This window comes from Cyprinus carpio, chromosome A13 (assembly GCF_018340385.1).
Source record: "Cyprinus carpio isolate SPL01 chromosome A13, ASM1834038v1, whole genome shotgun sequence".
Lineage (NCBI taxonomy): Eukaryota > Metazoa > Chordata > Actinopteri > Cypriniformes > Cyprinidae > Cyprinus > Cyprinus carpio.
Window position 1 is genome coordinate 6104762 of NC_056584.1, and position 26589 is coordinate 6131350.

Genomic DNA, 26589 nt, shown 5'->3' on the forward strand with positions numbered 1-26589 from the left:
CATTATATTACATCAAGTAGGCCATATATTACATCAAGTAGGCCAAAAAAATGCCATACAAAGTCTGAATAAAATAAATTAAGGTGTGTTTTACACTATTGAATGCAAGAACGGAAAGTATTTATTCATTGTCATTTTTACACAGGCTTTCAGTTCATCTTAATAAGTTTTAGCAACACATAGGCTTTCAGTTCATCTGCGGTTTTAGCAACATATAGTTTTTATAAAAAGTATTACAATTACATTTATTTATTTGGCAGACGCTTTTCTCCAAAGGGACTTACAATGTATTATTTAATGTATTAAAATGACATACTGGGACATAGTGATGACAAATGAATCAGTTTTGAGTTAGTTCACTGAAATGGATACATTGAACTGACTGAAAAATAAAAAGAATTGAACTCATTAAATTAGCCAAATTAAAGCTAACTTTCACAGACTAAGAAGATCTTTTCAGGATTTTGGATCTACTCAAATGACCCAGTTGTCAGGAAGCTTAAATAAAATCAAATAAAGTCAATGTAACATTCACGTTTTTTAAATGAATTTTTTTTACCACCTGCAGAATTCCACAGAAACTGTTTGAATTTTTTTTAATGTAGTTCTACATTGAATTTTTAATTTTGTAGTAGGCTCTGCCTCTTTTCGTGTGTATTATACTGTATACAATAAAAAAGTATGTATTATGTAAGCTTAATGGTGATAATGGTGATAATATATATATATGGGGAAATCTGTGGAATTATATCAGCACATAAAAAGGAAAAAAAAAATGTACAGTACAGATTAGTTCAGTTATTACTCTGAATAACTCAATTATTGATCCTGTGAGGGAAACAAGACAGTGAGCACTATATAGTTCCAGACCCTTTGTCATTCATATCTGTTTATCCAAAAGTTTGATGCTTGACATATAAATGGAAATCCACCCCCAAAAGCTGCAGCTGCCCATTCAGCTCACCACAGAACCAGCTGCTTTCTTCACACACACACACACACACACACACACACACACACACACACACACACACACACACACACACACACACACACACACACACACACACACACACACACACTGCTCCTGTACCTCCTATTCACACTTTCACACACCTGCATGACTAACACTTAACTCACTGTCAGTATGCACAACAATTAGCCTAATGTTGTACTGCAGAGAGCCTTTTAATCATCGGGCTCAGAATCGTTCAGTGTTTTGCACACATGTAGTTGTCTGTGCATCAGGTTTGGAAACCGTGCCTCAGCCGCCCAGTCCCCATTTCATCACCTTCGGGTTGCTTGAAAGTATTATGGATGTGGTTATCTTTGGAGTAATTGGCAGCTTTCAGGAATCTTGACTGAGGTGTAGGCTGAGGCATCATTATGTGTTTGACACCTTCTCCCTGTACTTTGGATGTAGGCTGTGAAAGCTCTTGTAGCTGAGGTGCACCTCCAGTCCTATAATAGAGTCTATAGGGTGTTTTGTTTACTGGCCGTCCTCTTAGTTTTGCACTGTTGTTATTTCTTAGTCCACAGTGCTTTATTGGCATGACTGTTAAGATTACAGAGAGAGTATATAAGGTCTGGCAATTAAGAATATTTATCAGGCGTAAATATGTTGTACAGGCCATGAAACTGTATTTTTGCATTATTTTTGTTAATTATATTTTTAACCCTCTGAGGTCGATGAATGCGGCACGTTTTGTGGCATTTTTTTCCCTGATAATGCCGACATGAACTTTATATTATTCCATCATTTTTGATTGTACAGATAAGAGCAATACATCTGTAAAGGGTCTACTTTTATTTGTATACACTCATAATAACAACAGAACACTGTGTTTTTGTAAAATAAAGAGAAAAAACATGGTGCACATTCTGCAGTCTCGGTCTCCGTGAACTTCTTTCTGAAACGCGTCACAAAAAAGAACCCAAACTCAGTGAATACTGAACACACAGGCATGAGAAACATATCTATAGAAAGTCTTACTTTTTAAATGAAGTCATGTCAAGTCATAAAGTATGTAACACATCTTTTTTTTTTTTTTTTTTTTAATATAGTTGTTTTGAATTTTTATATTAGTTAATATTTATATTTTTCAGGAATATTTCATATGCATGCAGCCACATTATGTTATTAATGGTTTATATTAATGGATGCAATATATTGGTTTTTAGTTTTTCAGAAATTATTCGGCCGAAAATAGCAAAAAAATATGCATGCAGCCACATTATGGCTAAAAGACCCGAATAAATTGTACCGAACAATGATATGACACGATGGATGCACCAAATGTTTTCGGCAACAGAAATTATTCGGCCGAAAATAGCAAAAAAAGCTATGTTTATTTTAAAGATTTTTTGTAACTATATAAATGTAAATGTAAAACACACACACGAATATAACAAATTAAGACAATTTAAAGCCAAAATGGTTTTAAATAAAACAGCTAAGATTGTTTTTTTTTAGGTAAGATAAGATTGGGTTTTTTTTTGTAATAAAAGATAGAGTGAAGTAAATTACAGCTGATGGTTTGGAATAAATACTCTAGACAAAAAGCAGCTGAACAATGGCATGCATTATTTTATCTATCTGGCTCATATAAATTTAATCTGACTCCATTAAAGTTGTTGTTAATACATAACATCTTTTTCTCTGAGTGTTCACTGGAAACAGAATTCAACCAAAAGTTTCAGATCGCATTAATGTGTAAAAAATTGAACCACAGAAGCTGTGACTTCCATGAGAAGAGGACAGCATAAACAAGAGACTTCGGGGGTTAGCCTTCAACACTGAAGTGAAATTATTTATTAAAAAGCAGTTAAAAATAAATGGCCACACTGAAAGGGAGATGGATGTACTGAAGTCCGAAAAACACCATAGAATTGTCATTAAAGTAGCCCATATGAATCATGCATGATGCAAACTGTTCTGACACATGCCACATTACTGCCTTTTGGCTTCATTGATGTCAAACCTAGTGCATTGCACACACTTTTTGAGATGCTCATGATTTGGGAGAGACACCATAACAGCCTTTTCTTTAAGTGGTTTCTTCATTGCATTTCTGTTCAGAATATGAGCCGTAAAATGATACCAAATATGACAGAGAGCTATTAAATGAATGCTTTATGAGTTGAGTGGAAATGTGAGCTTGCACAGATGCGCATCAGGAATGTGTGCGTTAATGCTTTCCCAGGCATGAAGGGAATGATGAACAGACTTCAGTATTCATATTAAAGACTCTTTTATGCTACTGTTATAAAATGAAAATGGAAATACATGAGAATGCTGTAGATTGTTGCCCTTTACCTCTACAATAGTGTGAACTCGATTTGACAAACAGTTTCTCATGTCAGTGATGCATTTTTCATTTCTTTCATTGCTCTCACTTATTCTGCAGGATCCTGCAGCAGCAAAATGAAGACCTCCGTCGCCGGCTCTCCCAGACCACTAATAAGATGGAGGCGATGGAGACAGAGTTTGAAACCGGTCGACATTACATGCAGGCAGAGCTGGGTCGAACCAGAGACGACCTGGAGAAAATGAGAGACAAGTTCAGAAGGTTAGTTACTTTTATTCAGTAAGGATGCATTAAATAGATCAAAAGTGACAGTAAAGACTTGTATATTGTTAAAAAAAATAGTCTATTGCAAATACAGTTTTTGAAGTATAAGAATCCTTAAAAAGACAACTTATTTTCAACATTGATAATAAGAAATGTTTCTTGAGCAGCAAATCAGGATATTAAAATGATTTCCAAAGGATCATGTGACAGACAACTTATTTTCAACATTGATAATAAGAAATGTTTCTTGAGTAGAAATCAGTGTTTTAAGGTGATAATTAGCTGCTAATTAATCTCTTAACAGCCCTAATATATTTATCTTTTTTATTTTACTTTCAACGCAAAATCATAGTCTTATCTTATTGTTTTAATTTTTTCTGGATTCTGTTTTAATGGTTAAATGAAATGTTATTAATCAGAAAGTATGTCTAATTAACTGAAATCATGAAACTACAATTTAACAAACGAAGGCATGGAACATGTTGTTTTTATTACGTTTATTAATTTATCCATTTAAATGATTTAAAATATAATCAAATGAAAAAAATGTATTTTTATTTTTGGTATCCAAAGTGCTGTATAGGTTTATATGGAAGCCCGTTTCCGCCACTGAATAAAAAATAAAAAAGGTAATTTGACTTTTTATCTCGCAATTTAGATTTTTTTTTTTCTCAGAATTGTGATTTAGACTTGATATTATGTGGCAATTGAATTAGATTGTGTGATATAGAATTTCTGTTGAGTGAAGTCGGTATTGTTTTTGAGAAATAGTCAGAACTATGAGATATAAACTCGCAATTCTAAAATGTTTATCTTGCAATTGTGACTTTAAATCTCGCAATTCTGACTTTATAACTTGCAATTGTGAGTTTATATAATTGAATTGTTTTTTTATATAACTATTATTTGTGTGTTTAATGGATTTCTATTGAATTAAAAAAATTTATTCAGTGGCAGAAATGGGCTTCCATAGGTTTATGCTTGAAATGAAAATGGAGTAGAAAAATTCACAATTTCTTAAAACAAGCTTTTATTTTGACATTTGTCATGAAGACCTTTGAATTTGTGTATCTGATATATTGTATTAATTGAAATGCAGGATAAGTGACTCAGAGCAGCTCTGGAGATGAAGGTCATGTGTTCATGTCCTCATATAGTGACGACAGACACTGAAAACACTATGAACATCACCCATGTTTGTGTGTGTAGTTAACTAAACTGTGCACACACAGAGACACGCAGAGCAACCAACGGACACAATTAAATGTCAGGTTTTTTGCAGTTTATTATTCACAGACATTAGTCCATATTGTGATTTGATTGATTGTACAGCCCTACTTTTGATTCTGTGATGTTCTGCGTTATACTGTGATTTTAGTTTGTTTGACTGGATTCTATAAATCCATCTGCATTTTCTGCATCATGAAAATCATAGGACAATAACATTTAATCAGAATCTCTGACTGCAAAAATGACAAGTCTTCCAGTTTGCGTGTTGAAAGAGGTGGATACAGCAGGTTTCTTACTGAAGTCTCAGGCGTAGATGAGGGAGGGAGATGAGACATACCCCTGCAATTCATCTGAATGATTATGATCAAAGCAGCCAAATTAATGAGCTCCTTGTAGTTATATGAAGCTGGCAGCCTTCACTTTAATCCCACTGACCGGCGGCTGTGTAGAGTTGCAGGACCCCTGCTGCAGACCGCACTACAAATCACAGCAGGATCGACAGTGCAAAGCATGCTGGTCAGACGGACACAGTCCAGAGGAAGATGAGGGCACTGCAAACTTGCCTAGATAATAACCACATATAAAACATCTGGAAGACCTCCTTTCTCGTCAGTATTTAATAATTTTGCTGTCATGTGAGATTTCGAAGGACAAGGCAGTTCTATGACATGAATCATAAAAAATGGAGCGTTTATGGTTTCAATTCCATTAACTCTTTCCCCGCCAGCATTTTTGAAAAAAGTTGCCAGTCACTGCCAGCGATTTTGATGATTTTCACTAAAATTTGATGGCCTCCAGTATATTTTGCTGTATGAATATTTGAATATGCAATACACCTAAATAAAGATCAGAGCCTCTACTTAAAAAAAAATAATAAATCTGTTTTATTGTAACTTAAAGCATTCTTTTTTTATCAACACCTGAATATAGGTAGGTTTCATAAAAATGTATAGTTTTGAGCAAAAAGGTGAGAAAATCACATTTTGTATCAAAAACTACATCTGGATAATATTCAGTACGATTATCAAATCCTAAATCCAGGAAATTGCTTCCATCAACACCTCCAAAGCTTGCACAGACATATACCACTTCCTGGATCAACATTTAAATTTTTTTATATGCTGTCTATTGCTGATGATTGCATTATTTTTAATATGCATCTGTTTACATAAGAGATCGCTCGTTTCTCCGACCTGTTCACGTGGGATTTTGTTCAGAAGGTTTTGTACTCATTCAGAAGATGTGTAATAGCGCCCTGAGTGTATACCAGTGAAAACACGAAAAAACGTAAAAACTTTTCTTTGGTGGGGAAACGTTGTCTTCTAAAAGACGAGATAACTCATCAATGCCGGGGAAAGAGTTAATTTTTTTTTATTTTTACTTTTTCTCTCTCATCGCACTCAACGCAGAAAGCAAGTTCACAATTCGTATCAAACTTAATTATTCGTTTTTTGTTGTGCTGTAGTATCAGTGAACACAGGAAACAGTATTTTAGTATGGTGGAGACATTGGAAGAATAAGTCATGAAAACCGTTTGGTTATGGAATTTCATAGAAATGGAACCAGTTCTGAATTTATAACTCTTGATTAGTCTGGATCTAATACACCACAGCACAGCAGTGTTCATCTGAGTCATGTTCAAGTTATTTCGTTCGTTCGTTCGTTCGTTCATTCATTCAGAGTAATTTAAGTGGTCATTCAGAGGTTTTTGTAATCAGAATAAAAATGTAAATGTAAAAAATGTAAAAATGGTTTGAATTATTACAGTAGTGTCATTTAAATTGACTCAACAAATGTTATTCTTTTGTGTTATTAAAAAAATGTGCCTGACAGCCTAGTCTTCAGGAAATAAATAAAAAATGTTTAACAGGCCGTCAAGCATCTCTATTGTTTGACAAATGCCTTGTGTTTTTGCCAGCGAATTAAGAACTGCATTTGAGAGCCTTAAGTGCTGTGATGTGTTACTTTGATTACAGGTAAGGGAGGAGAACAGCAGTGAGATTGTGGCTGATTTTAATGAGCGTGAGCTCGCTGTGAAGGCTGTGCTGTTTGTGTAAGGGCTTAGCAGTTACTCTGTGTATCTTGCCTCTGACAGGTTGTTTTGTTGTTTGCTGCTTTTCTGTTCACACAGGTTGTATGAACAGAAGCAGAATGTAGTATGTATATCAGAATAAGGATAATGAAGACAAACTGTTTTGCTTTGGAATATTGTGCGCTGATAATGCACAATAACACCAGGAAAGTGTTTTAATCTTCGAGTCCTGTACACAACAGCACAAAAATTTGGTCTGATGTTTGAAAGAGCTTCGTCTGTTCTGAGTGAAAATGCAATTTCACTCTGGAAATTTCCACTTATGGAAAAAGAGAAACAGCAAAATATGGTGTTTGTACAGTGTAATATGCTGTTTGCTTATCAACATACTGATACACCCTATTTGTATGCATGTATGTAATATGTATGTATGTATGTATTTAAAAAAATTTGTTTTTGTTTTTATTTTACTTATGTTTTTATTTGTTTTTTTTTTGATATACTTATATGATATTTTTTTATGATTTCTATGTATTTAAAAAAATTTCCTTATGTTTTTCTCAGAATTTGATTTGATTGAGAACAAACAACATTTACGTGTCTTCAAACAGCCTTTCTCAGAATTTGATTTGATGTTTATTATATTTTTTGATAGTTTTGTTTGTTGATTTTTTCAGGTTTGTTCATTTGTGGCTCCAAAACTACAGCCGCTCCAGACATGTGGCCAAAAGAGTGGCTCTTATTGGTTAGCCAGTTTTCTTTGTGATGTGATTGGAAAACACCTCTGTACAAAAAAATAAATAAATAAATAAATAAATGCATTGAAGTAATTAAATTGTTTGTTATTTATTGTTTGTTAATGTTTTTTTGTTTTTGTTGATTAATTTTTGATTCTTGATTTTTATTTGGTATGAAAATGTGTTTTTGCCCTATCAAAAAAAAAAATTACATTTTGGCACAATGCACTGGGTGGCTCCGCCCATAGTGAATTCTCATTCCATCAAAAAAAAGTTTACATATGTGTGTGTTTCAGCTCATAGTGTTTTGTTGTTGTTTTATATTTCCATTAGCTTTTTGGCTTTCAAAATGAACAAAAAATTATTTGTCGCAGTAAACGTCACTACTCACTTTGTTCGGAATCAGTGTTATAAGTTTAGCTTTAGATCAGCAGATATGAGTGCAGATTTAATCACGGGCTCGGATCGGCCTGATATGCCCCTGGCGCTCTGAGTGCAGTGCTTTGTGATTGAGTCGGTGTGTAATTTGGCTGCAATCATACCACTTTATCTCCAATCAGGATGCATCTCAGGCTTATATGCTTTCAGACGGCAGAGCGATTGAATTACCCAGCATTCTTTCCATCAGAAAAGTGTGGTGTTCACATTTGCTCCTCCATTTCCCTGCCTGCCACATCCTAAACCTGCATGCCAGCTCTCCGCAGATAATAGCCTAATTGGATTGCAGTTGGTTAGTGATTCTGCAGCGTAGGCGATTGAATGCCATCTCTGATCTAACGGCGTAACATTTTCACATGTGCTGTGGTGATTTGCTCCAGGTGCTGGAGGCTCTGGGAACCCTCGAATGAGAGGTATTGTTATAGATGTTTGTTTACTTAATTACCTGTTTATTCTGTGTGTTTTCATTGAATTTATTTAGCTTCTGAGGCAGGAGTAATTATTGCATTCCATCAGCACAGGCCATCCGCAGCTATGAACTGTTGCTAGAGTTTATGACTGCGCTCGGCCCAAATCATCACTGCTTGCTGAAATTAATTGATTCAATTCTAATTGTTATGAAGCCAGACAGTAAAAGTCCCTTATGATCTGCCAGGCACCGAAACAGTATTGATTCACAAGAGGGAAAGAGTGATTGAGATGAAGGTTTGTGCTGTAAACCGAAAGGCAGAGCTTGGAGATAATGTGGCAATAAGGCCTGATGGTCTTTGTAAGCACAAATTCTGTATTTTTTGAACTGATGCTTTCTTCTGAAATTTCTATGAACGGAAGGCTTGGGGAAATCTCATTGTATTAATTCAGTGTTGATTCAATGAAGATATGAAATCAAAAGGGATCAGCATCACTTAATGTTACCCACCCATCATTTCTTAGATGTGTTTGGTCTTTAATACTCCTTAAAATTTTGTCATTAATCACTTACCCCCATGTCGTTTCAAACCCGTAAAAGCTCTGTTCGTCTTTGGAACACAGTTTAAGATATTTTGGATGAAAACCAGGAGGCCTGTGACTGTCCCATAGACTGCCAAGTAAATAACAGTGTCAAGGTCCATAAAAGGTATGAAAGTCGTCGTCAGAATACTCCATCTGCCATCAGACGTGCAATCTGGGTTATATGAAGCAACTGGAACACTTTTTGCATTTTGTATGAAAAGAAAACAAGACTTTATTCAACAATTCCTTTGTCAACAGTCTGCTCTGGTGTCTCTCCATATCACCGTGCTGTGTATGCTCTTCTGTATCAGCCGCGCCACAAAGATGCACTGTTTCTACGTGTATTTAGCTTTGATTTGAACTAAAACAGCGCATCCTTGTGGCGCGGATGATACAGAAGAGCATACATTTTATGGACCTTGACACTGTTATTTATTTGGCAGTCTATGGGACAGTCACATGCCTCCTGGTTTTCATCCAAAATATCTCAATCTCACAGTGCACCAGGATATATCATATAAGATCTGGATATAGTTTTATACCTTAAAAGTGACATACATTTGTTTTGTTCCCCCACAGACTGCAGAACAGCTACACAGCGTCTCAGAGAGCTAATCAAGACCTGGAGGAGAAACTTCACGCCCTGGTAACCTTTACACTTCACTTTCCCTTTCTAAAGACCTTTATCTTAAACACTGATGTCTTTAATTGCTGTTTAATTGTTCCTTGTGCCCTAACGATGCCACTCTCAGTCAGTTCGTCACAAGTATTATGAACTGTAATTGAGGAACCTTTTGCTTTATTTCATTCTCCTGGGACTAGCAAACAAGTAACAGTATTGCTCCTGCCACTCATGCATGCTGGAAGTTCATTTTTCACTGGGAAAATTGTTGTTGGAAGACAAGCAACAGTGATTGTGTTGCTTCGATTCGCACTTGAGATAAAAATGGCGTTATTTTTGCATTGTATTTTAAATTGGTGCAGTTCTGCTACAAACCAACTGTGAGTTTTGTTTACTTGCCAAGTGTAAAGCCAATTCTGACTCACTTTTGGCTCTTACTGGATGTTCATTTTGGACCCTGCCTTTATAGTTGAGCTGTGATGGGCAAATAATCATGCCATGGATGATCATAGTCACTTCCCACTGCTTAAAACTCTTGTAATGGCTTTCCTAAAAACTTCAGCTATTCACATCACACAATTTAAAGTAACAATGAAATCAAAATTGACAGTTCTTATTTTTTGAATAGAATATTCCAGTTATAAATAATTTATTCATGCACATCATTTTTTTTTAATTCACATGCCCTTGTAATCTTTAATTAGTGCTGTCAAAATAAAAGTCCCTCCTCTTACTAAATATTTTTACCAAATATTGGCTTATATATCAGCCTTGGTGATATATCCGTTGACCACTAATTTTGTCTGTACTAATCTTTTCGATGCATTAGGATTTGAATAATTGCTTTCAAGCTTCAAAAAGTACTGTAAAAGCTATTGAACAGCTTCTTTTTTATACCACTTTTTTTGCTATTTTGGAGCTTTCAGCCCTTCATTTACATAAATTTGAAAAGAATAACCAGGAATTTCATCAAAAATGCACCTTTTATGTTGCACAGAAAAGAAAGTGATGCAGGTATGGATCAACATGAGCGTGAGACAATGATGAGAATTTACTTTTTTGGGTGAACTATCCCTTTAAGTGGATCAAAGATTTTTGAGAATTGATGATAAATGTATTATTGTTTTCATGGCATAGGCTATAAAACATTTCTGCAGGAAAAGACCCATGATAGTTCAGTGTTGACGTGCTGTCATTCATTTGCCACTCTAGTACTGTTTAAAATTCAGTCACAAGAAATCAAAGCGAATTCCGCTCCCTTTTAAAATGATTGATTTGCCATTGATGTTTTTTGCTTTCAAAAAAAAATAAATTAATTAATTAAAAAATGCAGAGAGCCCCGAATGACCTGATTGTGGTCAAAATTGTCACAGTTAAGGCCGTGCTGATGGATCAGTCAGGCGATTTGGTAGCAGACAGAATTCAGCATGTTTTTGCATGCTTTTTTTTTTTTTCATAAAAGCTGTTTGGATGAAAATTTTCTGTGCTTTAGTGCTCAAACAAAGACAATTGTAGTTATCTGAGAACAATCGAGAGACGGAAAAAAATGAACAACATCAAAAGCTACAGATTGAATAAATGTACAAATTTGTCCCTAAGCCTCTTTTTCTTTAGTAAGTATCAACCTATTCCCACTGGATCTTCTAATACATCATAACTGTCACAGACTGCAGTTGTCCTCCGACAATGTTAGGATGAATGCTGTTTTAGGATTATTTGAATGTGATTATGCATCACAGAAACCATGCGTCCTGTGTTCAGTATGATGCATTCTGAACACAGGAGGTATCGTTGGAAACTGCTGTTGGTTGTTGTAATGAATTGTTAAAAGATTTCATGTTTTATTAAAGCCAATATGAATCTAAATGTTCCCCCTAACTCTGCCTTTTTCCAGTTTCGCTCAAATGAAAATTTAATCAAACATACATCTATAATAAGTTATTTTAGGAATCTTTTATCACTCTTAGGTGCCCTGCAAAATTATCTCTAGAGTAATTTAAGATGACTGGGAGACTTCAGAACGAGCCGCTTGCTCTTAATCATGTCTGAAGACTTCATGCGTGTATAAGGACAGCATTAGCTCTCGATGATTTATGTTCATTTTCAATTAAATCCCAGCGGTATCTTAGTTCTGCACGGTGAGATCTCATATCCATGACCTCTGCGTAAAGCTTTGCCAGTCACAGGTGAATTTACAACATTTCAGAAAGAGTGTTATGAAATGATCTGTTTCTGGCGTCTGATTGGTTAATACTGTGCCTTCAACAATGATTGAAACTTCTCTGTGATTGAACTTTTGTTTGATATTAAGTGCACTATTTGTTTTTGTTCTTTTGCAAACATTGCTGCTGTGGATCAATGTGTATTGTAAAAATGGCTAAACAGATGAAGCAGTGAAACTGAAATTTAGGCACCAGAGGCCATGGTATATTGTGAATATTGTCACAGCTGAAGGAGTTGCTCTATATATCTGTCTCTATATATCTGTCTGTCTTAATCTACTGGACAGTCTTTCTCAAGCCAACATCAAAGTTTGTCTTGACAAACTTTTTTTTTTTTTTTTTTTTTAGTTTTATTACAGCTTTATTTTAGTTACTAAAAAAGATTTTTAATAGGTTTCATTTTAGTTGATGATAAGTTTCACAGGATAATTATTTTTAACTAATGGCTACTGGGTCTTTCTCGTGACTAGTTTCTATCTTTCTGTCCTCTTTCTTTATTTGTCTTTATATTTGTAGACAGGCAGTTTATTGAAAATATAAGAATAAGTGCAAAATTAAATCTTTCTCTTCCTTTCTTTCTTCCTTTTCTCTCCCCTCATGCTGCCTTGTGACTTTGGGTATTTCACCATCATCATCATCATTATCATCATCAGGCTGCCATCAGTCAAACTTGGGTCTATGCAGTTGCGTTCTCATTCTTTCTATTTATCCAGTTCCTTCCGTCTGTCTGTCTGTCTGTCTCTGCTCTCCAAATAAATATCACCGTGGATATCATTCCCATGACTCATTGCAGCCCCTTCCTGTCTCCTCTCCTCTCTTCCTGCAGTAGATGGCTGGATATAGCTGTGGCCATGCCTGTGTGTGTGTGTGTGTGTGTGTGTGCATGTGGACAGGGGGATTCTGGGATAGATGTCACACAATAGATTGCAGTCCAAATGTTTACCGCAGTGGTTAAAATGCACAGCACAACTTTGCAAACACGGTAAGAAAAGAAAATTACAAATTATATTTTTTACACCACTTAAGGCCACTGCAAGATAGAAACACTATAAGGCCATTTCATGTGAAAGTGAGGAAAAAAATCTCTTCTGTAAGGCCATTAGTGAAGTCTTCTGTAACAATGTTCTTCTTCTGTAACACTACACTACCCATAATCCTAAAGAGAGATCAACCAACAATGGCACAGCTCAACAGTCGGACCACCCACTTTCATTTAAAGAAACCAAACTATCCGGCTCTGGGTTTAGTCACCTTTTGCCCTATGACTTGCCACCTTTTGTTTTATTTTTTCCTAAATTCCATGTTTTCTGTTTAAAATTTTCTGGACTTCGAAATTAATGGTTTAAATTTTAATAATCAAACATTTCTAATCCGTAAAATTCATAAAACTTAAATTAACTATTTAATAGTTTTATTTTATTTTTTTAAATCTATATATATATATATTTATTATTATTATTAATTTAACAATAATAGGGCCCTGAAAAAATTTTGTTGACTGTTTAAAATTTTCAGGATTCACGATTTAATGCAAATGTATTATAAAAATAGCGTTAATCAATGTAATCTTTTAAAATGCAATCAAATGAAAATTTATTTTAACATGGAAGAAAAATGTTATGTTAAAATGATGTTTCTCTTTTAATATTATGATTGTATATTATTATTATTATTATTTTATTATTATATATTACTTTGAGAAGTGCATTCTACTGTACATAGTAAAATATTGAATTTCTGTCAGTTTCTTCAAATTAAACAGTTTTTATTTTGACAGTTAGTTGTGAAAACCTTTGAGTTGCAGCGTGATAATATAAAGCTACTGATTCAGTTTGGAAACCATTAAAACGTTGTTTTTAATATAAATATATATATATATATATATATATATATATATATATATATATATATATATATATAAACAGTGTTTGTAACAAAATACTCAAACATAAAAATAGTTTGAGAGTATAGATACGTTCGATATTCAGATCTTTATGGGAGTGCGCAGTGAATGTCCTGCTTTGCTGTGATTGGTTGATTTTTCTTTAGGATTATGGGTAGTGTAGTACTTCATGGGGAATTTGATTTGCTGTGATTTTTTTTTTTTTTTTTTTTTTTTTTTTATGAAAAAATGAATGGCACAATTACTTCTTTTGCTCACATAAATGGACTGTCAGCTGAAACTTTTGTTGTTAATTAACAATATTCGGTCCCACTTTATATAAAGTGGCCTTAACTACTATGTACTTGCATCAAAAATAAGTACAGTGTACTTATTGTGTTCATATTGTATTGAAAAACACTTGTACTGCTATTGTGGTGGGATACGGGTCAGGTTAGGGACAGGGTTGGTGGTCTGGTTAGGTTTTAGGGTGGGTTAATGTGTAAGAGACAGGTCAACAGTTTAAATGTAAATGTAATTACAGAAATGAATTACACATGTTATTACATGCAGGTATTTTTTAAAGTACAAGTACAATGTAAAAGCATTTATGTACACAATAAGTGCATTGTACCAAATGATTAATTGTAGTTAAGGCCACCTAATATAAAGTGGGACCCAATCTTAAATATAACAATATCTTAATAGCTACAAATGATAATTTTGCAGCTATAACACATGACATGTAACAGATGTCTTTGTGTAGGTTGCAGGTAGACAGACACATATTATATTACACGGGCATATATTTCATAAATAAAGGATGTATTCTTAGTCTATTATGAAGCCTTTTAGAGTAGCAACAAAGCGCAGACACATGTTGGCATTTTGACCGCTTGACTACAACTTTGGATGGTGTGAATGCAGCTGTTAAACTGATAAAAACAGTTTCTTTCTATCCCTGTTTGCATCAGATGTGCTGTGCATTATACTGGCTGATGCATTTCTGTTATTACATGTGGACTCTGCATTGTGTTAAAAGGCTGCCCCCTCCTTATCTCTCTTTTATTGGTCCACATTGTCCACTTCAGTCAAACAGTGACTATAAAGATAATTGCTTTGTTATGGACATGCCAAGCTTCAGATTAAGGGTCACAGTGTCTGTCTACTTTTTCTCAGTGTCTCTCTTTGTATCTCTCTGTCTCCACTTAAACCAAGAGCCGGCAGGGCTGAAGTGTGTCTTAAGTATCAAAGCTTCTGTTAAGTACAGTATGTCCTCTTTAAAGTTCTTTCAAGAGCTTTTGTTCTTTGTCAATTTAGTGCAAAGACATTTCGGACTTTGCCGTCACAGCAGGAGTGAAGTGTCTTCAGACAGCACTCTCACTCCTCAATTAGAAAAACACTGAACTCAGACAGGAAGTCAGACAGAAGGTGTTTTAGGCCTATAGACAATAATCTCAGCCTCAGACAGACTGTCCACATTCACTGGCTCTCTGAGGCTCTTGTTCTTTGCACGAAATGCGAAGGACAATTTTTTGGAGAATCTTCAACAACAGCTCATACTGACCATTGCTGAGGACGAAAAAAAAAAAAAAAAAAAAAAAAAAGAGTTAAAGTAGCATAAACATATTCTGTCTGATGTGTGCACTATGTTTCAGGTCCTTTGAAGGAATATGATGTTGCTGTATGAAAAACCTGACTGAAGTTCTTCATTAAGTACAGTTGGTTTATCAAAAACAGACCTAATTGGACAGAAATGTTGGAGATACAGAGAACTAGATACATCAAGAGAGAGTGATGCTTATTTGCAATGGGATTGTCAATATGATTCCTTACCTGCTTTATTTGTTTTCCCTCATGGGCTCTGCCTCAGCCACATTCCCAGGCTCTTTGGATGACTTTTTCTTTGCAGCTGGTGCCATTTCGGCAATGAAATTAGGACTGAAGGAAAACTTGTTTTGGTGTGTTGTTCAGAGTGGTTGAACCTCATCTGAGACCTTTCACATTAAAGTTTACATGAATGTCTTTTTTCTCCTTACAGCTCCGTAAAGTGGAAAGAGACAAGAAAACCATGGATCAAGAGATAGTGGAGCTCACGAATAAACTCGTGGATGCCAAAAACACTATCGACAAGCTGGAGGAACTGAATGTACGTGTGATATCAGAGCTTTGTGTGTGTTTGTGTTTGAGGCACGTTTTGGACTCGGGTTGTCAGAGCTGCAGTGTTACAGGGATTGATAACTACTGGAGCTCAGAATTGAAAGTTGCATGAGGAGGATCTGTGCTGAGATTTCACTGAAGTCTACGGTCAGATTCCAGAAATGATGTCTGGCTTTTGGAGCTTTAGTCTGGAACAAGGGAAAGTCTCCGTATTAATTTCCCTCTCATTTTAAAATTCAAACTTGAGTCAACTGTACATAAACAACAACACTCAACATACACTTCCTACAAGGCTAGCATTTTTAGATTAAAAAACCCAGCCTTTTAAATAATTTGTGGGACTATTTGCATGGGGATGCCCTTTATTCATAATGAGAGATTTGATTCACATTATATAAACACTGTATTCTTTTCTTCACATTCAAGTGACACGGGAGTGTAAATTAGCAGACAGATTGATATCCTAACAATGCTTTTTTTTTGAGTAACTCCACAAGGAATAACAAAGCACCAGAATGCAGGTCGTTCTGAAATGTGCCTTTATTACACCACATGTATGAAACAGTGCCACAGGGAGCTAATTATAGCACTGAAGAAACTGATAGCCATCTGTCTGTGGTGTTTAAGCAGAGCGCTTCATCTCCTTAGACAGATAGAGCATACATCAATCATAGCTCGTTCCTCTGAGGTTGATGTTAGGACCATTTTTTTTTTCCCTTTATGGGCTTTTTAGTTATTAATCTTGAAGACTGCTACCTTGGGTGCCATTTTCCTTGGTTTACTTATAAAGTGTCAGTCAAAGGTTTGGACAGAACTACTCAAACATATTTTTCAACGTAATAGAGCAGTGGTTCTCAAACAGGGGTCCAGAGGCCACTAGGTGTCTCAGCAACTTTTAAGGGGACCTCAAGGTGACTTCTAATGATTTAAAATAATATACCAAATAAGTTAAACAAGTAGAAATGAATATATTTTAAATCACCCTCTCAACAAGGCTTTTTTTCGTCTTTAAAGAACAAGGGTTACCCACAGTCTTTAAAAAAACTAAATATACTGAAATCAATTTTAAAAGTGTGATTTTTATTATTATTATTTAGTCTTTATGTATTGTTTTTTGACCTGGAAATGTTATGCAGAATAATAGAATCTTAAAATGTTATGGGAATATTTATAAAGAATCTGTATTTTAGTAGTTATGCCAAGCTGTAAAAGATTTTATTAGAAGATTTTAAATCCTTATCCAACTGTTCACAAACCTCTGGAAGATTGGTTCATTAGTTTAAAAGAGTAGGAAGAATATTAAGCTCCTAAAACTTCTGGAATGTTAAAAATGTTTTAATTCTAATCTTTATTTCAGTTAAAGTCACATTTTAGAGTAACAGTAAGTCAATAAAATATTAAATTAATCAGTATTGGAATTATTCTCTGTCTATACTCTGCTCAATCAACGTCCTGGGATGCTCTTTAAACAGTGTTGGAGTTCACATGCATGCTGGACACTAGTTGGCTTAAAAAAATCATTTCATATCAATTCATAAGCACAACTTGTATCATTTACAAAAGTGATTTCAAACTATAAGCCTTTAACTCAGCAGATTTGTAAAGATCTTGTGAAGCATTTGTATGTCCAAATATTGACTCATACTGTGTGTGTTTGCTTTTCTTCTTTCATAAATGACCATTTCAATTTAATTTAAGGAGTGTCATTCCAAACAGTGGATGTTGATGACTTTTTTTCTTCATTTAATATGTTCTCATATCTTGTTTTTATATCCATTTTCTCTCCTCATGCAGGAACGGTATCGGCAAGATTGCAATTTGGCTGTGCAGCTGTTGAAGTGCAATAAATCGCATTTCAGGAACCACAAGTTTGCTGATGTAAGTAGTAGAATCTGTTTCTCAGTTTTAAAGCACAACCCCCCTCCCACATTTTCAGGAACTGTTCACCAAAAATTCAAATTCTGTCATTTACTCACCCTCTCTGACTTTTGTAAAGCACAGCAGGTTCAGAAACAAGAATACTTTTTGTACGCGAATAAAACAAAAATAACTTTTTTTTACATATATTTACGCTTTGATTTGAAAAACAGCGCATACTTGTGGCGCGGCTGACACAGAAGAGCGTGCGCTGCCTGCGTACAGTTCAGATTCGCCAAAATGGCGCAACGCTGATGTGGAGTGAAACAGAGGAGAGGAATTGTTGAATTAAGTCGTTATTTTTGTTTTATTCGCGTACAAAAAGTATTCTTTAAGTCGTTATTTTTGTTTTATTCGCGTACAAAAAGTATTCTCTGGATAAAAAAAATTTATTTGAACTTTCCTGGACCTTGACACTCAATCCACTTTCCACAATCCACTTTCGTTGAACGTAAAAGAACAGCTGGCCCGTTCTGGATAAAAAAAATGTATTTGGTTTGGAACCATGATATCAGAATTTTCATTTTTGTCTGAACTATCCCTGCAACACAGGACTTGTTGGAGTCTGAATGTGTTTTGAACTCTGCAGTGACACTCGTGGGCGGTGCTGAGTGAGAGAGAGAGAGTGTGCACGATTGCCCAGTGACTTTATTGTTATGGACATGGAGCTCTGATTTTACAGACTGGGATGAGAGAGAGAGATGGAGAGAAAGAGACCAAGAGAATAGAGAGAGGGCGAGGATTTAAAAAAAAAACAGCCATGTCCACAGGATGTGCTCTTTATGACAGTGTTTAGCATGGAAAGTGTCTGTTAGGGCAGTCGTGCTGTGAGACATGGATGGTCTTTGGATACGGATGGTCTCGCTGGCAGAGAAAAGGCACCGCATTGACAAGGTGCCAAAATCCAGACACATCCGTCTGTTTGGCCTTTGTGTCTGTCCGTGGGGGAAAATAGGACAGATTTCAGGCTGATGGACAGCTCTGTAGGTACAAGAACAGAGACGTATGATAAGACAGCTTGACCTCATGGGCATATGGGTATTGAACACATCGGGACATTATCACCTGTGGCCTGCGCTCTACATTAAACCCATCTATCACTCTGTCTGCCCTTGTTGTTTTATTCTGCAAACAGCATTAAGTCCTGACCAAAGCGAGGGCAACACTTTTTGCATATTTGCTATTTGCTCTTGTTTAAAATGCATTAACTTTAGGCACCTTTTTTAAATTTAGTTATTTTTTTTTATTTTTGCCTAGAGATGGGTATAAAATTGAAATGATCATTCTCTCAGCCCACTTGAGCAATACTGAAATTGGGGCGCTTGTTTCCCACTTTTCCTTTACGGATCCCACTTGTACATTTAAAATGTACATTTATATATTCAAATTTTAGTTTTGTAAAGACATTAATTAACAGACACATTTTGTATTAGTCTTTTCTAAATTAGTTTACATATTGAAGAGAAATTGAGAAATTCCGTTACGATTGTCCAAACGTTTTGGTTATGCAGAGAAAGATGGCATTAAATTCATATTGGCTGAGTGAGTGTGGGCACAGGATCTTCATTCTTGGCAGCAATTAATTCACAAAGGATCTTTCTTCCTCCTTTTTTAGTTTATTGAATTGACAGCAGTGACTAATCTGTAGAATAATGATCTCTTTAGGAGAGCTATAGTGATAGAATGAGCTCACTGGAACCATGGTATTTTTAGAAGATATTTGATTCACTGTCCAGATTATCCTCTTGCCCTGCTCTCGTGAACTCTGTAATTTATTACTCTGTATGCAGAGACCACAGACTATTTCTTTGGATATTTTAAGGCTGGACTGAGCCAAAGCCATTACCTGTTTTCATGCTAGTACTGCTAACATAAAGCCACTGTTGTAAAGCATCCACTTGTGAAACATAATTTGGAAAATTCTCTAAATGTATGTCAAACTGGAAATGTATATGCATCAAACAGGCCACTTGTGTCTTCTGTTACAGCTTTAGAAAAGCTTTGAGAACTTGAGAGCTATTATGCTTCAGTCCAGTGTTGGGAAAACTGAGCGTTATTATAGTGGCTCTCATGTAGCAATTCGCTATCTTTAGCTAAAGATGGAAATTATGCACAGTAAGTGGCATGCAGTCTTTGACTGTTACGTGTAGGTCACTGCAAAAATTAGAAGAATTGCTGCTTTTCTTTGTTAGGGTAGCCTAGAAAGATGACAACTAGCATGCCACTAGCTGATGACGATGCTAGTAGACCTAAACAAAATACAGCTGAGCTTGTACTGTATATAGTCTCATGTAGTCAGGCTTTTGACTTACAGGATAAAGTCCAGTCCATACTAAAGATTATTCTGGCCAAGAACCGCGTGTTTGATTGAAGCCCAAAGTTTGCTTCAGTTTTTATGTGTATGCATACAGAGATATGCACGCAGACAGATTTTTTTGTATACATAGGTCACACATGAACAACCTTGAATAATTTGGTCCACAAGGTGTCTACATTAGGCCTTTGTTTCACAGTCTAAAAAAGTAATGGAAGAGACGGAACAACAACAAAGACATTTGTCATCACCAACCACAATTCCATTCATTTTATGTAAAGATCAGGGGCAAGTAAGTCTGAAATTGGATATAACCCTGAAAGCACAAAAGAACAAACAGGTGATCTAGAATGTGTAGAATTGTTTCAGTTCTAGTGCATTTATGCATCAGATGGTCATTGAACGGTCCGTAAACTGTCCTCATTTTCTGTGGGAGAAAGAAGTCTTGTTTTGTGTACCGTGGTGACTGGAGTATTGTAGCACTTTGTGTACATCTGACTTCCCACACTCTAGCATGTGATGCTGCTGTGGTCATGGGATACAAATGCACTCTGCCCTCCAGAACAATTAATTTAGGGAGCATCATGTAGATTTCTGAGCTAGAAGGCCATGATGGGGTCATGCTTGGAAGTGTGGTCTGGACAGATCAATTCTCCCATGCCCTACGCTCAGAGGAAGTAAGGGCTTTGTGGTTAATTGCTGCCCCACAGGACCTTTTTTCCACAAATCAATGACTTGGCCTGGCTTCATTAAATTGTGTCACACTACAGAATGAAATAAAGGCCTTGTCACTAGCCTTTTTTCTTTTAGTCTCTCTCTCTCTTTCTTTTTCTGTCTGTCTCACCCCTCTTCAGTAATAATCTAATTTGAGGTGAGCTTCTTACTCTATATTCTTCTTTCCCACATCAGGGAGGGCAGACATTGGATGGTGTTAAATGAAAAAACACTATTTTCTGCTTTTCTTGATCAAGACTGAGATAACCTTCATTCGGGCAGCATGGACGATAGGCTTCATTGAACATCCTATTTATATGCCAGTGCATGTTAGTGAAATTGCACCTTTTAAGATTACTTGCAAAAAAGGATTCATCCACAAAATGTGCAAGCTACATAGATCTCATAACAACAAATGTGGTCCCAAGAAAAAGATAAAAGAAAGAAGATTGAGATTGTTTATTTACCTTGATGTTATACCAAACCTATTCCAAACTTACTTTCTTGGTAGCAGAAAATTGTATGGACTATTTTATAATACTGTCTTGTCCTTTTTGGAGCTTGACTCCCCTAAATCACTGCTGCGTCTATTACATGAGAAATATGGTGTAAACATTAGTACATTTCCCAGTTTATCTTCCATGTAAGAATTATGCATTCATATTTTAAGGCTGGTCCTTAAAAAGTCTTATGCCTAGAAACTGAACTGATTATCTATTCAAATGAGGCCGTTTGAATGCCTGTTGCTGGTTACAATAAATTTCTCATTATCCAGGATTTTTTTCAGGTTGATGGATAACATGTCATTTTCAAGAATCTTTTTTATCCATTATAGTTTTTTAAATGTCAAAAAAAAACAAGAAAGAAAAAAAACTCTACTGCGGGAAAAAAAAAAAAAAATTCACGTTTGTTTGTGTGTTTATTTTCTCTATAATGTTTTGCAGTTGCCATATGAGCTACAGGACATGGTGAACAAGCACATGAAGAGCAGCTTGCCTAACAAGACTAAGGGCTCTCAGGGAGCTCAAGCCCAGGATCCTGACACTCTAAGCCTGACTCCCGCAGACGTAGTGCCCACTTCGGTGATCGCTCGTGTTCTTGAGAAACCGGAGCCCCTGGTGCTCAACTCAGCCCAGTCTAGCAGTAGTGCAGGTCGGCCAGTGGCTGAAGATGTGTTCGTACACGTGGACATGACAGGACCCCAAGACGATAGTGGAGGCCGTGAAAATGGGGGCCCTTTTCATGCCAGTTCTCCTGTGGGACCTGGCTCTGATCAGCAGCATGTAAACGGCATGTGTCGAAGCCAGGGCAGCCTGGATGGTCCAACTGGAGAAGATGGGGCAGCCCCCTCTTTTGAAAAGTTGAATCCTTACCCAGCACCTCCACCACCAAACCCACTATACCCTGGTCGCAAAGTGATTGAGTTCTCTTCTGATGACAAAGTCAAGATTCCCAAAAACAGCCCACTGCCCAATTGCACCTACGCTACTCGTCAGGCCATTTCTCTCAGTCTTGTACAGAATGAAGAAGAGGCAGCCGAGCGGCAGCGCACCGTGCCTAGTAGCCCTGCTGTATCTGATGGGGGTTGGCGCTCTGGGACCTCCTCATCTTCTGGTGGAGGGCATGCTTCTCACCAGCGCACACCTCCACAGTTGGATGCTACTGACACCCTCTCCAGTCATTCAAGTCCCTTTAGCAGTCCCCCTCAGCCCCCCAGCGCCTTTGCAAGCTCTGGTAGCTCTGAGGAGGACCTACTGGCCAACTGGCAGCGCATGTTTGTAGAAAAAATGGCACCATCCACAGAAGGCTGCCTTGTCAAGTGCACGTCCTTCAGCAGTGAGACGGTAAAAGATCTCCAAAGAAGTCACAATGGAAAATCAGGAGTAGGGGCTCTCAGAGGTGCTTACTCTGATGGCGAGGAGGGATCCTCGGCCCAGAGCTGGACAGCAAGTAGAGAGTCCAGTTTAGATACTGACACCAGCAGCATGGCAGACCTCCGGGCAAAAAAGACACAATATGGTGGTGACTTTTCCCAGGAAGAGGGTGAACAGCTATTGATGGCCCTTGATCCACTTGACAATGATGGTGCTAGTGGTGATACCATGGTCACCATTGAGAGCAGTCCAGCCTCTGCTAAGCCTCAAGAGTTTGCTGAAGATGCTGGCTCAGCAGGAAGTTCAGCTGAGGAGCGAGATATCCTACCCCAGGACTTTCCTGCCATTGGCTCAAGGGTCCTAGCATCCCTTGAGGATAATGCAGACAAGCCCCCTCGGACTGGCTCCTCACGACCTCTGAAGAGCCCCAAGAGAATGGGGGTTCATCACTTGCACCGCAAAGACAGCCTTACCAGAGCTCAAGAGCATGGAAACCTGCTGGACTGAGACTTCCAGGCTTATTCTTCTCTTCATTTTTGTTTGTTTGACCTTGAGTGCTCTTCGTCTTACTAGCAATCACTAGGCATAGTAACACACAACAAGTGGAAGGGATCGGATCAGCATGTTATCCCTGATCATGCTGCTGTCGCTGAGGCATCATTGTAACTCTTCTGTCCTCTCTCTGAGGCACGGAGCTCTTGTATCTGTGGAACCTTTGGTATTGATGGAAACTGTGGCGAAGTACCAGCTGCAACTTCAGTCAGTCTGGCTTTGAGAGGACGGTGCTCAGGGATCGTACAAGAATGTCATAGTCTGAATTAAGGTGATTTTCACCAATACAAGACTTGATTTTGTTTGATGTGACGTGATTGAGTGGGCAACAGCAGGACATAACCATACAATCACACTTCTGAAAGAGAAAGAGTTCTTCAGAGGCAACAAGATTGAGCAGCATTAGGATTGATCCCTGTGGCACTGTGCGCACATGGAACATCTCACATAATGGGTGTTTTGACATTTGCTTTTGCCCTCAGGTGAGAGTTTTCTACCCCAGATAATGACATCTTTCCAGTATCCCAGTACAAGTCCTTTGTTGAGATTGGGATGGCACCAAATGGCCACAGCTTCACAGATGTCAGGCATTCCGCTGGTTGAAGAAGATTAAATGTAATCTATAATAGACTCTCTTGTCAATTTTCAGTGCCTAACCCTTGCTCTGACAGAGGGGGATCTCCATCACCCTTTAAAAGAACATCTTGTTCTTTGAGCCTGCTTTTAGTCATCATAAACTGAGAGGATCCTTAACCTCAATTTTCAGTTACCTCTCTTTATTGATCTACCACTGTATTTCAACACTCAACCTAAAGACAGCTTTTATACTTAATTTGAATTATGAAAGAATTTTGATTTTGATGTATTCAGTTTTAATGATCAAGAACTTGGATATACTTCCTGATTTTCATTCTCACCTGTTTTGTTTGACTAATGGTATTTAAAACTTTTAAGTAAATATCTAGAGTTTTTTGTGTATTTATTTCTCTTTTGCTGGTCTAAAGTGTCCCATTACTTCCCTCAAAACAGTTAAGCACTTGCAGAAGTGTGTAAGAAGTGCTCAGGTTACTGAATCCTGTCATGAAATGGTATACATGGTATTTGATCCCTTACATTTTTACAAATTAGTTGTTACACAGTACTACAACAGAAATGCAACCAGTGCTGTATTTGGCATTTTAAATATTTAATCTAGAAAAAAAATTTTTCTCTTTTTTTCAAAGGTCAGTATTTAGGAGTAAAAATACTCAAGTAAGGCTAAAACCAAGCGGCAACCTCCCGCTCTCTCTCATAAAGCCCATACGGAAGTGACTCAAACTGCAATTCATCGACTGGCCTCTAGAGGCTGGCTGCAAAAGGGAGTCAATCCCATAGACTCCCCATGTTAAAATGCCCAAATTTACAGCAGAAAAAAATATTTTTACAGCCTGGTTCAAAAAATTATTTTGGTCTATATAGTCAGGCTGCTGTCACCATCGTCGATCACCGGTGGGCGTGGTTTCAGCAGCCAGCTCCCGCGTTTTTGCCCATTTTCGTTTATACGGGAGTGACACGTGTTGACGCGCTGCCAAGATGGCGACGGCCGGCTCCGCCTACATTTGGCTTCAAAAATGCTCTTCAGAAATCTATGGGTGACGTCACGGACATTACATCCATGTTTTTATACAGTCTATGGCTAAAATATTTGAATGTGTCATTGGTATTTCATGTCCTCCAATTTAGAGCTGTGTTAATGTGTCCCCTCGCTGCTGACGGCACAAATTGCCATTCGGAGGGCATTATAATATTTCAAAAACTATGCATATAGTACTGTGTAAAAACTCCACAAAAACTTAGAGAAGTATTCTGTCTGTTATGATTACATTACTGACTTCTAAAAAAAGAAAAAAAGGTTAAACTTCAGCCAGAAACATGCCTTTGTTGGAGAGTGGCACTGATAAGAACACATTATTTCGATTATTTCTGTTTGATTAAAAAACAAAACAAAAAAAAAACATGTTTTGATCTTAACGAATGTAATCATCTTTATACAGCATCTATTTTCATCGATTCCTTATTATTCTTTAGCTGATCGTACTGTTGTATGTATTTTAAGGGGAATGTGCATCCCGCCATCATTTGCTTTGTTTTTCTGTGTGTATTTTTGTGTGGAAATCTGATTTCTCATGATTATGGATTATCAGTCTGTCCAGAAGATACTGTCTACAAGTTTTTTTTTCTTCTTCAGTCATTTCATTTCAAGTCTTGTTCAAATAGCATTTTAAAATGTATCAGCTTTTCTCAGACGATGAGTTTCAAATGCAACAACTACAAGCATCCTCATTCTTTTGTTTTGATGAATATATTTTAGAGACGATTAAACTCTGTGTTGCCTTTTTAAGTGCTTGCTTTGTGTTATTTTTATTTCTAATAAGTTTTAGTCTGTTGACCAGTCATTATCCAGATGTCCCACCCTGGGTCGAGTACTTCATGCAGTAGTGTACTTTAAAAATCAGTGTATTTTTTAGTAAGTGGACACACCATTCTCTCCACCCATACTGACTTGAGACATTTGCCCTACTGGTGATACGCAACATGCAAGAGTATGTTATGTACTTATGAGTTTTAGGGTTTGTCTATTATTTATGAACATATCAGCGAATCAGAAAGTACAGAAGCATGTATTACTTTTTAAAGGTATTCCAGGAAGGACATCAGACTTTTGTAAAATGCTTGCTGTATATATTCACCTCATAGCTGGTCTGCCACAGCACTCCTTGCCTTGAATAATTCAGCTATATGTAACTCAGTGAAGGGCAGAATGTGCGATCGAAGTCCACACTTACTCTTCTTGTCTTACACTTTGGTCTTCGTATGTAGTTATCAGTCTTGCTCTGCAATATATTGGACTACCATTAATAGCCTATGATTAATTGAAGTGTAACTACCCACCATGCTGAATTATTAATATTTTATCATGTTCTAAAATAGTTCTGTGATGCTTTAAAGTGACAGAGTACAGCCCATCGGGGTCTCGCATGACGAAATGGACTCTCTTAAATATTTCAGTCTTGTCAGATGTTACACGGACCCCGGGTCATGCAAATACAAAAAACATACTACAATGGTCAGGATGTGCAATACAGAGAATGCATAAATAAGCCTTTCTCCTCTGCTCTCATGCAACTTTAATAACTCAAATTTAATTGCACGCATAAGAGACATACACGTCTTCTGTAATCCAAGGTGACCCTCTGGCAGGCTGTGCACAAGTCATGCAAAAATTGTTGCTGAGAATTCTAAGAATTGAAAAAAAATGTCAAGGTTATCCTCCAAGCAACACTCCAATCC

The 26589-nt window shown here is 36.8% G+C and overlaps 1 protein-coding gene across 4 annotated transcripts in view; it reads left to right on the forward strand.

The window, feature by feature from the left end:
* The window catches only part of LOC109045958 (tight junction associated protein 1 (peripheral)), an 85892-nt gene extending 60253 nt beyond the window's left edge, over window positions 1-25639 (forward strand). For all 4 annotated transcript variants that reach the window (XM_042768472.1, XM_042768474.1, XM_042768475.1 and 1 more), the window contains 5 exons: window positions 3408-3569; window positions 9582-9648; window positions 15770-15877; window positions 17683-17766; window positions 21778-25639. In XM_042768472.1, the coding sequence (XP_042624406.1) occupies window positions 3408-3569; window positions 9582-9648; window positions 15770-15877; window positions 17683-17766; window positions 21778-23214 (1858 nt within the window). In that variant the 3' untranslated portion in view covers window positions 23215-25639. The remainder of the gene's footprint in view (window positions 1-3407; window positions 3570-9581; window positions 9649-15769; window positions 15878-17682; window positions 17767-21777) is intronic.
* The last annotated feature ends 950 nt before the right edge of the window (window positions 25640-26589 follow it).